At 45.0% G+C, this 13,549-nt stretch overlaps 1 protein-coding gene across 1 annotated transcript in view; it reads right to left on the bottom strand.

Annotated features, from left to right (window-relative positions):
- The window catches only part of VTA1 (vesicle trafficking 1), a 470,640-nt gene that overhangs the window by 306,028 nt on the left and 151,063 nt on the right, over window positions 1-13,549 (bottom strand). The window contains exon 3 of the mRNA XM_078648987.1: window positions 7,336-7,463. Within this exon, the coding sequence (XP_078505113.1) occupies window positions 7,336-7,463 (128 nt within the window). The remainder of the gene's footprint in view (window positions 1-7,335; window positions 7,464-13,549) is intronic.

The following is a 13,549-nucleotide window of genomic DNA, read 5'->3' as shown; positions in this document are numbered from 1 at the left end:
TTATTCCTCACAGCAGCAAGAAAAACATATAAAACTACTTTTCCCATGAACACTTGGGGGAAAAACAAGAAATTGAACCATAAGTCCTTCTTTAGTCTCCATACTCCGGCAGCACCCATCATGCATTGCGGGTCCTTCCTCTTCCTTCGCTGCTCAGCAGCAAGTTAAGTGATTTTGTCTCTCTCTCCTGGGTTTTGAGGGTGTCTGTGGGTAGCGCTGGTGTTTTTGACCCCTACAGGTTCCCCCTGTTAATCGCGGGACGCTTTTGCGCTCCTGACGCGATTTTTTCACCCAGCAGAGTGCGGTGTGCCTCAGGCGCCGCTAGGGGGCAGTGTTCTCTCTGCCTGTAGGTGCGCTGGAATTCGCGTTTTAGTCGCGTTCTTCACCGCGTTTACACAGTTTTAGCAATGACCCTGGCCACCCGGTATTGACACCCTGCGGGGTCGTAATTTAGGTTTCCCCATTTTTTAAGGTGACGCCCAGCGTGGGTTGTATTGTGTGTATTGAACACCCTAAAAGGGTCGAAAATAGCGCTGGTGTGTGGCGCAAGGGGACACTTGACCGGGTGGTGCCCTAGTACATAGAGGGCTGTGGCGTTCCCTGGGCTAGTCCCGACATTCGTGCCTCTGTGCCACCATATCCTCTGGGTTGCCCCAGTCCCACAGTGTACCCCCTGGGGGGCTTTGCAATCGACTGTGCTGTACCTCCCTTACCTGTAGAGCCCAAATTAACTCACTATGCAGAGGGAGTCAGGCCAGTACATGGAGGAAGACCCTCTAAATTACACCCCCTGGGATGACGACTTCTACCAGGCGGTTGATGACTCCATCTACAAGGCGGTGGATCAGGCGATAGTGCCCCTGGAGCAGCGCCTGACGGCGCGTTTGAACGAGGCGTACGCAAAAATTGCAGCCCTCATCCCAGCGCCTGCCTCGGCATCGGATCCTTCCCCGTCAGAGGTTCCCCCCCCACCTAAGAAGCCATGTACTGAGGGGATTGACCCGGTGGCCTTTGATAGGGTTAGGCACGCCTTTAAGGCGCTTGAGGCTCCGTTACCCGCTCCTGTCCTACCTGAGGGTGCCCCACCGCCTACTCCCCGCACTATGTCCCCGGAGCCTCAGCAGGATGACGATTCTCCGGACTCGGAGGAAGAGGCCTGCTCTTCTAGGTCGTGGCTCCCTTCTCAGCCTTCCACCTCCGCGGGTCCTTCGGATATGCTGGACCCGGATGACATTGTCCACCCCGGTCCTCAGAATGGGTCCCGGGGGATAAGGTAGCCCTCTATGTGGCGAACCGTCTCCGGAGAAGGACGCGCGTAGCCGCCTTAGGGCGGAGTGCCCCCGCCCTTCCCTGGAGGGGAAAGTGGCGATGACCCTGGACATCGACCCAAAAATGGCCACGTTCCTGGCTAAGTTTGTTAAAGATCCCCGGAAGGGTATAGACCGGTCCTAGCGTACTTGCCAGGACAAGCTTCTGGACGCAGTGGGCCCCATGACCAAAATCCTCGACATGGCGGAGGAGGCAAAGGTGTCGGGGGACCGGATTTCTCCGGAGGTTTTGTCTAACTGGGCGCAACGCGCCATCATTTTCCTAGGCAATGCCAACTGTGCCCTTTCCACGGAGAGAAGGAGGTCACTGCTGATTAAAATTGATCCTAAGTTGGGTGACCTCGCCTCTTCGGAGGCTGGCGCGGTCGCGCAGGGCGGTTTGTTCGGAGATCCTTTTATTAAGGAGCTCGGTAAATTTGTAGCTACGTTCACGTCACTGGACCGGGCCCAGTCCAATATTTAAAACGTTTTTGCCCCTCGGGTTTTTGAAGGGGCCGGACGAGGCAGGGGCCGCTCGTTCGGTCGAGGCAACCCCTCCCGACAGAGGACAAGGCTCCGGACGCGGGCATGGTCAAGAGCACAGCTCCCGCTTCAATAATTTCTACCCCACGAGAGGTCAGAAGTTCCGAGGCCGTGGGGGACACCGAGGCCAACAACAGGGTGGACGAGGTGAGTGTGCTGCCCTCTGCGAGCTTACGGGTAGGGGGGCGCCTGGCGCAGTTTCTCCCAGCATGGCTTTCCCTTACCAGCGACGCTTGGGTAATACAGACGGTTCAGGGCTTCCAGATGGAGTTCCATGGCCGTCCGCAGCAGCCCCAGCGTCCTCGTCCCATTATGTTCTCTCAGCGCGATGCAGAATTGGTGCGCGAAGAGGTTTCCGCCCTCCTTCACAAAGGGGCGATTTGTTGCGCGTGCGAGCATCCGGACGGTTTCCTCAGCAACATCTTTTTGGTAGACAAGGTCGATGGAGGCCGCCGTCCGGTTATCAACCTAAAGGAGTTCAACGAGTGGCTAGTCTACCGCCATTTCAAAATGGAGGGAATTCACCTCCTGAGGGATGTGCTGCGGCCGTCCGACTGGATGGCCAGGCTCGACTTAAAAGACGCCTATCTGGCGGTCCCGATCTTCCCTCCGCACCGTCGTTTCCTCCAGTTCAGGTGGGACGGGCAGGTCTACGAGTTCACCACGCTGCCCTTCGGGCTCTCCTCAGCGCCGTGGTGTTTCACAAAGGTGCTGCACCCGGCGGTGGAGGCTTTACGGGCGCGCGGTGTCCGAATGATAGTGTACCTGGACGATATGCTCTTCATGGACCAGTGTCCGAGGCGCTTGGCGTCCCAGCTGCAGTTCGCGGTGGACCTTTTGCAGAGGCTTGGGTTCGTTATCAACGAGAAAAAGTCTCTCCTGGTCCCGACCCAGTGTGCAACCTTTCTCGGGTTCAGCATCGACTCGGTTTCAGCCTCCTTGAACCTTCCCGCCAAGAAGATGTCGAAAATTCGGCACGAGTTGCGCCAGACTCTGGCGAAGCCACTGATATCGTTGCGTCATCTAGCGAGGATAGTGGGCCTGCTGTCGTCTTCGATTCAGGCCATCTTCCCGGGCTCATTACACTACCGGGCCATGCAACGACTAAAAGCGTATCATCTCAGGAAAGGTCTGACGTACTCTCAACTGATTCCGCTATCGGAGGAGGTGAGAGACGAAATGCGATGGTGGCTGACGCACATGGAAGCCTGGAATGGTTGTGCAAAATTTGGCTCCGCCCCAGACATCGTGATAGAATCGGATGCCAGTCGTTCGGGTTGGGGAGCCAGGTGCGGAGATTTCTCCACGGGCGGCGCCTGGTCTTCCCTCGAGCAGTCGTTGCATATCAACTGTTTGGAGTTGCTGGCGGTCTCCTTCGCAGTCCAGTGTTGGACCAAGGACCGTGTCCAATCGTGCGTCCTTCTGCGGATGGACAACGTGTCCGCGGTTCGCTACATCAACCATCTGGGTGGCACCAGATCAAAGATGCTGGCGGATCTCGCGCAGGACTTTTGGCACTTTTGCCTAGACCATCAGGTCTCGGTCACGGCAGAGTATTTGCCGGGCCGTCAGAACGAGGTAGCCGACTGGCACTCCCGGCACCTCCTGGATGCCAGCGTATGGAAGCTGGACCCACTGGTGTTCTCCCAACTGATGGACCGTTGGGGTCCGTTTTCGGTGGACCTGTTCGCCTCGCGGCTGGATCACCAGTTACCGAGGTATTTCAGTTGGCGCCCGGACCAGTCGGCGGAGGCGACAGATGCGTTCCTCCAAGACTGGTCGGGCGAGCAGGGTTATGCGTTTCCACCATTCTCAATGATACCGCGTGTGTCAGCGTTGCTGCGCCGTCCGTCAGCACAGGTGGTGATGATCACGCCATGGTGGAGGTCTCAAGTTTGGTTTCCGGTTCTTCTGGAACTTTCCTGGGATTTTCCAATCCTACTCCCCCACTCTCCTCACATTCTCCTGAATCCGGACGGGAATCCCCACCGGTTGGTTCAGGAGGGCTTGTTGAGGCTGATGGCATGGAGGATCTCCGGCGTCGCTGGTCTCTCCCAGGCCTTTCGGGAAAGGCAGAGGATCTGCTCTCCAAGGCCTGGGCGGACAGCACCACCAGGAGATACCGTTCAGCATGGCATAGGTGGCGTCGCTGGTGTGTGCGACGGAGTTTCGATCCTGTGGGGGCGGATGTAGTCCATGTCCTTAACTTCCTGGCCTCCTTGGCGGAAGAAGGGTTAGCCTATAGGTCTATCAATACCTTCCGCTCAGCCATCTCAGCGGGGCACGACCTGGTGCAGGGTTCCCCGATTGGTGAGCATCCTTTGGTTTGCAGACTGTTGAGGGGAATTTGCCTCTCGCTGCCGCCTGAGCCGCGATATTCCGTCCTGTGGGACGTGAACAGGGTTCTGAACCTCTTTCTTTCTTGGCAGCCGAACAGGTTTTTGTCTCGCAAAGAGCTTACAGCTAAGTTAGCGATGCTACTGTGCTTGATTTCCTGCAGGAGAGTCTCGGATGTACGAGCGCTTGATGTTAGAGCCCGGGTGTTTTCCCCAGAGGGTGTGTCCTTTACAGTGAGCAGGAGAACTAAGACCCTTACGAGGGTTATTTCTTATCCGGCCTTCCCGGACTCCCCCAAGCTGTGTGTGGTGCAGTGCCTTCGTGCATACGAGGATATGACTGATGATACTCGCCCTCCGGGTGAGAGACAACTTCTTATTGCCCTACGGAAACCGTACAAGGCTGTTTCTTCCCCGGCAATCGCCCAATGGGTGCGTTGGGTTATGCAGGAGGCGGGGATTGATACGAAAAAATTCGGTGCTCACTCAGCGCGCGGCGCTATGGCCTCGAAGGCTTTTGCCCTAGGGGCTCGGTTGGAGGACCTGATGAGAGCTGCGGATTGGTCCGCGGACTCCACGTTCAAGAGATTCTATTTTAAACCAGTAACAGAAGTGGCTCGGCTAGTTGTCGATAAGCTTTGAACTGGCATAATCTGAAGCCTCCGGTCCTGCCATAGAATGAGAATTTGCCTAGCTTTAGTGCTGGTAAGTTCCAATTCTATTAAGGACTCGGAGGCGAGGATTATCCCTCCCGATGACTTCCTCGAAGTGGACCCTCCCCGTACTGAATGTAAGTAACCTGTTCATGGAATTCAAGATGTTGATAATGCTGTTGAGCTGTATGCATTCAGTGGTACGTGCCTTGTTATTCTCAAGACGATCGGGGTCTGACTGTGAGGTTTTCTTGCAGGGAATGATGGTCCAAAACAGGATGCATGAGTCTGCCAGAACATGGGCTTCGCGCGAAGGAAGAGGAAGGACCCGCAATGCATGATGGGTACTGCCGGAGTATGGAGACTCAAGAAGGACTTATGGTTCAATTTCCTGTTTTTTTCCCTAGTGTTCATGGGAAAAGTAGTTTTATATGTTTTTCTTGCTGCTGTGAGGAATAAAGTGAAGAAAGTAAGGCATAATCCTCGCCTCCGAGTCCTTAATAGAATTGGAACTTACCAGCACTAAAGCTAGGCAAATTCTCATTCTATTAAGGACATGGAGGCTAGGATTAGCCCTCACACGTATATGGAGCATATTACCACACTAGACAGAAGAACATTCCCTTGTATCCCTCGTAAGGGTGGGTATATCTAATTCGGTCATAACTGATGTACCACGAGGACTCTATGATTCGGTTTACTGTATGGTTTATGCACTCTATGTCCTCTGAATTGACCGGTTCAAGAGTTTTACCGGATATCTATCTGTTTTTCTAGGAAGTGATTTGTCTAAACAAGATTGAGGGCATCGGTGACCAGCTTGTGTCGCAGGAAGCAGGAGGAGGCACCAAAAGGGACAATGCACTATAACTAGGTCCCTGTTTGCAGATTGAACAGTTTACTGTTTTACTTTTTCCCAAGGCTTAATGGGAAATTAAGTCCTATTACAAGGTTTTGAAAATGGCTGTTGAAAAATAAAGTGAAGAAAGTTAAGGCATAATTCTTGCCTCAGTGTCCTTAATAAAACTGAAATTTTCTGTTACAGTAGCTATGACATTTTTCATTCACCTCCCCTGTGGGTTGCAGATGGAAGTTTGGGAAGATCCTCCTGGTCCTAAAAAGTGAGTCCTTCTGATTGACTACTCTCTTTATTACTCCTTCCCTATGTGAAGATTTGCAAGATACACATTTATTGTCACTACACATGGGGTATTGGGTGCAGTGACCTTAGCAGGAAGCCGGGCTACTCAATGTATGTCCACACACTTATTTAGTTTGTCACAATGGGTTCCTCCCTCTAGAAATGCAACAACATGGAACGTGCCAATGGTGGCAGTCTAGCACATTGTATGCTTCATGAATGCCACCATCTCATCTACATAAACCATGGAGAAAAAAACACAGAATCCTCTTGACTTTTGATTCATCATTAGCTCCTCTCTTATTCTTTACGGTGTTAACATCAGATCATCAAACTCATTTTGTTTCTTCTAAAGAGATTTTGGTGAGTTCCCAGTACATCAATTAAATATACAAATCTGCAGAAGTGGGTTGATAAGCAAGTAACATTTCCATCTGCAAAATGAAATGAGTGGATAGAATTGCTACTTAGAGGCAATAGTACAGCTGCAAAGTAGCCATAAGGAACCATAGTACCATCAGCTTATAAGAAACAGGGGCATGCGCTCAGCAGAAGAAAAATATCCTACAGATAATGGGAAGGGCGAACACCCAATCTCCATGCATCAGGAGCATTCACCAAGGGTGTTTATCTGTCTAAGTGGCAAAGCGAAAGGAGAAGGTCATTTTGTAGACATATAAGTCTGTTTTGTTATAGGTATAGCAGAAGACCCATAATTGGTCCTGCAAGAGTGAGAAACCAATGTACATTAAAAAGCTCAGGCAGAATCAAAATTAGATCAATTTGATACCAAAAAAGTGGGGACAGGAGAGTAGGGTATCTCCACATCTAAATACAGTGAGACAAGCTAAGAGCCATGAAGGACAACAATGTAATTTGCAGCTTGTAGATTTAAAGAAATTAGGAGTTCTGGCCCTACCACCAACTGCCCATCTTCATGAGTCTTCAATCAATGAGGCTAGAACAGTTGTGGTACTCTTAGCTGGCAACATACCAATTAGGAACAATTTCAAGAACTAATTCTCCTCAGGAAAAAGAAATGTGTTCTATGACCGACCACTCCAGAAGCTAGACACTAGAAGATGAGCTGTCAACGGAGACATGAGCAAAAATTGATCAAAAATGGATGTGGGGGAAAAATATGTTGTCAAGTGATATTACGTAGTATAGCAGATTTCTCAAACTCAAATGTATATTAAATCGGAATTAGTTGTGTTCATGTACATGCCCTTAATAATGAATGCTGTTGATGGCAGTTTTATTAAGTACTGCGAAATATACTAGTATCCATCAAAAATATGGAAACACTCAGCTGTACATTTTAAGCCTATAAAGGAAGGCAGCAATCTGCTTACTTGTGAAATCGTCCAGCTCTGTCTTCATTATCAGCGTACAAGAACATTTTTAATGCATAGTTTTCCACATGGGCACTGCCAACTACTTCGTTGGTGATGGACTCACTGTCTCCAAGCTGTTTCTTCAACTAAAAGACAGACAAAAGTAATCCAGTTAAAGAGATATCATACAATGAACATATTTAAATACCCTTTAAATGCAGTCCTAAATTAATTGCCTATTAACTTGAGAATCTTGATACTGTAAACATGGATGGCAATGGTGTTCTTTCACAACAGTGATGAAATAAGGAAGGGATGATCAGCACATTCCGGGGCAAAGTTAAAACAAAAAGAAATTTTTTGGAAACCGAAAACAAGCTAACTGATGTTGTTCCCGTTAGGCAATATGAAAATGTAACTTACTCATTACAAAAGTACTGGGGTAGTGCTACAAGGAAACGCCTGCTAGTACATTCTCCTATGTTAGGTTGACTCCAGATATACTCTTAAGTCTTTAGTAATCCACTGTTATTTGGTCTGTCCAGTATGGTTAAGCCTTAATCATGGATTAGGCCACTAAAAGCCATCTTATTCTGAGATTTGAGAAATCAGAAAGAATGGTTTCTCCTTAAATATGCCGGATTGGCTACATGTGGCTCTATACAGCATTTACACACCAAACAACTATTTACACAGATTCTAAGTATAGCACCTTCTGTGGTGCCACGTGCAAGTTATTTATAGGACCAGGAGTGATAACCCTTCCTTCTTTATGTGAACTTCTATTATGAGAAAGAGACCTTGCCATACATTTGTTCTGAAATGGTATAAAGGAACAGATGGAAGAATGAGTGTGAAATGATTTGCAATCTATATTTAAATGGTAAATTACAGGTGATGTAAACCAAAAAGGTTATGTTACTCATAGATCTGACACTATGATCCATCATGAAATGTAAAAGCTTTGAGGTCACTCATGACTGGTTAATATAAACTGGTAACATTTGTTAAAAGAATATATTATACCTATCTAGTTATTACCCACTACATAGTATAAGTAAGAAGGGTCTCTAAAAGAGGTGTAGGTTAAAGCAATTATGGGAATGGGGTTTGACGTTCTATTTATACTGATAATAGAAACATTGTGCTGCCTACACTTTGGGCATACGTAATCAAAACAAGAATAAAGCACTGTAATACACCAGAAATGTTTTCCCCTCATGCTTATACAGACAACACCATAAATATTTACAATGCTATAAGACTCTAGCTAAAACGATATACTTGCCTAATATTAATAACTCTTATCTGATGTCAATAAAAACAATAAAGCTGTTCTTTCCATCAGAATGCTGCGGAGGAACGTATTTGTAATTGGTTTTATAGATGTATAGTACACTGGGGTCAAGTGTACGCTTTTCCAGAAGTGGCTTAATCTACAAGATTTTCAGGTCTTCGGGGAAGGTTTCTTCTTGAAGGGAGCTGCGGAGAACCATTTGACAAGGAGATTCATGGGAATGACTGGAGCTTTGTGACAGCTGCAGGGCAAGCGTCAGATAATAGATTGAAGTAAAAAGGTAAGTGAAATCAGGCTAAGATGGCGGAGAAACTCAGTGAAATGCATCAGGGGAGTTTGGTGTATGAGAGGTCAAGGAAAGGATTTGAATGGGAGCCAGAGTTGTAAATTCTTTGGGTAGGTGACATCTGAGATCTGTTGCTTTCTGATGGAGTGGCTAACCATTGATACAGAAAGGTTGAGAGCTGAATCGGCGAAGTTTGCTTCAGGCTTTTGGAATTCTGATTTTGAATAAAATGCTTAAAAGGACAGCCAAAGTAAATAAGATAGATGGTGTAGTACTACTTCATTGTTCAGCTTTATGTTGTGTTAGAATTTAAATGGCTGTTTGCTATGAACTTGTTCATAGCGTCAGCGCTGTGTTTCTACTTATGTTCCAGAATACAATTCTTTGATTTGAGTTAAGAAGGACTCTAGTATGTCCCTTGACACCAGGCAATACTCCAGGGTGATTTAATAAATGGTTTAGTAATAGATCTATTTTCATCCTTTTATGAATATTCTGACTAGAACCTACCCCACAAAAGATTAATTTCTAACATCAGTGTGTGAGTGGAACAGTCTATATAGTTCTCTCAAGTGAAGTGAATCACTTCTTTTCACTCATCAATACTGTCTAATCCTGAAGGGAAAAAGAAGGAGTGTTTTGGATGTCACAAACAACAAGTTCTGTGGAGTACCCAGAATTGTTGATGATTAAAGACTTCCCATGCAGCATATGTAAGGACTGAATGAGTGCCAGACATGTGAAATCACTTTTGTTGTTTAAAGACCATTAGACCAGTTAGAATGTGATTATTTTTCAGCACTGAAGCTGATCAAGGCTGCCACCACCACTGCTTTATTAATGGAGTGGTGTGTTTCAGGACTCACATCTGAGAAAGATTTTTCAAAAGCATTTTGTCTTGAATTGAAATTGACATCTTAACATCTATGCGTCTACTGAGCATCTGATTGCACTTTACTGGGGGGGGGGTGGAGATAAAATAAAAGGACATTACGTGTGGTAAAATGGGGTAAATCAAGAAATGGCGAGCAATGACAAGGATAAACATCTCAATTTTACTCCAATTTAATTTGAGTTAGAAATACAAAATGGGATATTCTCAAGGCCGCTGAGATCTATTGGTTATTTATCAGAACTGAGAATCAAAAAGAAAGTGTCAGAAGTATGTGGTTTTATAAAGGCAAGATAAAGCTTAGGATATTCGCCAAGCTTACATTAAATGATCATGCCAAACACTGCCACAGTAGTCAATTTTCAACTACTGACCATACCAAAGGTACAGTAAAACAATTCTTTCCACACATCCAAGGTAATGATCTCACTTAGCCTGTGTAACCTGAACTACTGTAGCAGTCTACCGGTGGCTTCCTATAAATTATTTCAGACAAAGGTAATAATTTCACTCAAAGTACTCTCTACAATCACCAAGAATACACACCCACATCACAGCACTATCTTCAAGCCGGATGGTTATCATTTAAAGCACAGAACTTGACAAGTAATTAAAATCAATGAATGGCTAAAAGCCAGAATCACTACATTAAAAACTGATACTAGTGCCATGAAGAAACTCAGACTTACGGCCAAAACTAATTATGCTGCATCTGTTTTTTGATTCTTTCATTTACTTGGATTACCATGCTGCAACTCACCACATACGAAAATCTGCTCAATCTCTCTGCTCACATTATTCAAAACTGCACTCATAAAGGAAGAATTATCTTAAATTACTTTTGCTACACAATTCTCTTTTCTGACTTCTAAATTATGGAATTGCCTTCCTTTCAATTTTCGAAATCAGACTTACCAAAGTTTTTGGAAACAGCTTAAAACTTGACTGCATACTCTTCCATCTCTGACTATTTCTCTAGCTATGTCAGTGTGCTATCAGTCCCTCAGACCCAAGGTACCTCTCGCAGTGCGCTCAAAAGACAAAAGTAACTTAGAAAATTTTAATAAAAAAATAGTATGTCTCATAAATTACAAATAAATACGTTTTTCACATTTCCAGATTTTTTAGCAAGAGGCCATACCTTATCTGTTGCAACTACTTGACATCGTTGTTTTCTGATAAAACGTTGTAATTAACAATGAGATGTCTGCCTCTCATAAAACCTTCTATTCGCCGATCAATATTGACCTAATTTCTGAGATACATTTTCAGGACTGTGTTCCCACTTTGAATGACAATATTCATTTTGCCAATTTCTGTTCATCATCAGTGGTGATTACGTTTGCTCTAAGAAAGAAGGGTGGAAACTCCAAGATAACTATGAATATCTGTTGTCTTTGCTGTGAAACTATTTTGTAAAACTCTAGCACCACTTCTGCAAACAAATGCAGCTTTTATCATAGTTAAAGAATACTGCAGAATGCCCTCTTAACCAGTTTCTTTTTTTGGATCCAAATTCCTTGGCAACATTTATCCCATTTCCCAGTTGCTGTTTTCCACTGAACAACGTTGGCTGTCACTAAGCGATTTCAAGATTGCTTCAAAAACAATCAACTTCTTGAGCCTTTTCAAATTTAATTTAGGCAAGGTATGGGAACAAAATCTATTTTGGAGGCCTTAATGAACTCCTCCAGTCAATCTATCCCAACAGCTCTGTGGACATTTGACACCACAGATAAGATTCTAGCCAATATGCGTGGAGACAGTAGGGATTAACTGTATAGTGCACTGAAACAAAAATTAAATTGAAACAAAAAAAGACCTCCCCAAAAAATCTTTGAGGGCAAATGAGTAACATTCCGATATCCACTCAATTGCATACTGAAATTTCAGGCTTCAATACTTCTATATTCAAAGTTATTTTTGTTTGGAGACTTGATTATGTATTCACATAGTTGGGTGTATTAAGTTAGGCACTTAAGTAACTCATTAAGTTTTATGAGTTTTATAATTGGAGGAATAAATTAATTTGGGGTAAAAGCATATCATTCATGCATGCTTTAATAATATTTCCTTCCAAACTTCCTCGCATTAAATATGCGATCTGCACATACATACAAAATACACAATTTATGTTGTACAGTTCTTCTAAAGGAGGAATAAAGCACGATCTGATGGAAATGAAGCTCCTGTTAAACCCACGGACCAGACTGGTTCGGTGACTGGAAGCTCAATTTTAGTGCGTCACGCTGGAATTCAAAGACCTTCTTTCAAAGATGCTACTGAAGGTAAGAAGAGTCAGGTTTCTAATAAAACAGGAAAAGCAACTAAGACTGCCTCAGTTACAGCAGGTGGATGGGGACACTTGAATGGATCCACTGTCTGCGCATAGGGAAAGTTTTAGGCTGGTGTTAAAGAACCAAAAACAGGACTAGCTCAAAAGATACTAGTCTACTGTCTCCATACTACCAAAAACGCTTAAAGGAAATGTTGAATGTTAGTAAATGCTGCATTTTCAATGGTTGACCATGCGTGAAATGTCATTCTGTAAACTACACATCTCCCATGTGAAATCTGGCTACCGTCTACAAAATTAACTTCATTCAACTCAAGACTAGAACCACTGGAAATTGGGGCATTAATTCTACAGCAAAACCCCTCAAGTTTTGAAACTTTGTAGAAAATAACTCTAATTTGGTCAGAAGTAGGTAGTGGCTTTGTGAACGTCATATTACAGAAAAATAAGACATGTAGTAAGCTCATTAAAAGTCAATAGACTAGGGTCCAGTACATTTTGATGCTTACCAACAGGACACATAGTACTTTGTGCCTTTCATTGCCTTAAAATGTGAGTCTTTGTGAAAAAAAAGTTGTTTACCACTGACTTTCGTAAGGCGCATACGGATAATTTTATATTTTCGGAAAATTATGTGGTAGAACTTTGGTTTTACAGACAGCAGACAATCACAGTGACTTTAGATAAGATAATGGGGCTGGATATGGAGAGATGTCCCTATGCATTCATTCAGTCAGGCTACTTCACAAGCATACAAAAGACTCTGAGGGAGTATATCTGCTCGCACACCCTCCAAACTTTACCTAGCACCGTGCAGGCTGCAGGGGTCTTCGCTGTGTGCGTACAGAGATGGAGATAGGAGCAGTCGGGCCTGCAGCACAGTAATTCATCTGGCAATGAACTTGGTTAAAAAGGAGCAGTTTTACATGGTGAGTGTTTCATACTGCCTTGTCTCTTGTACTATTTTTCAATAAAAACAGAAGTCAGGAATCAAATCAGAGACCATTTACCTGCCATTGTCATAACTACCATGCCTTAGGTACTGGCAACTTCACGATCCCATCAAAGACATTCATAGCGCCTCTAAGGGAGCAGGAACACTAAAGAAATCACAGTTTGAGCAAGCAAGAGAGCAGGGAAAGATTGTGAAAACGTGGAGACTCGCGGACAGTAACAACCCATTGGGGGAGGGGGAAAATAGAGAGCACTGTGGGTGAGCAGATCTGTGTTGAGAGTACAGAGGTCTTTAACTAATTTAGCCCCCATAAATTTACAAGCAAATATGAGTGTTTATGGGAACAAATTTTCTGACAAATGTGTCTTATCTGGTGTTGAGAATAAGGTACAGGTTGAATTACCCGCTGAAACACTAATGACCAGAATAGACACAATGGGTCTTGGGTTGCTTCTGTTCCAGTTCGCAGGGGATGTAGTCTAGCTGTTCAGGCTAGAATGTTCCCA

Source organism: Lissotriton helveticus, chromosome 6 (genome assembly GCF_964261635.1).
Source record: "Lissotriton helveticus chromosome 6, aLisHel1.1, whole genome shotgun sequence".
NCBI classification, from domain to species: domain Eukaryota; kingdom Metazoa; phylum Chordata; class Amphibia; order Caudata; family Salamandridae; genus Lissotriton; species Lissotriton helveticus.
The sequence above is the reverse complement of the archived record's forward strand: the minus strand, read 5'-3'. Positions and strand labels throughout refer to the sequence as shown.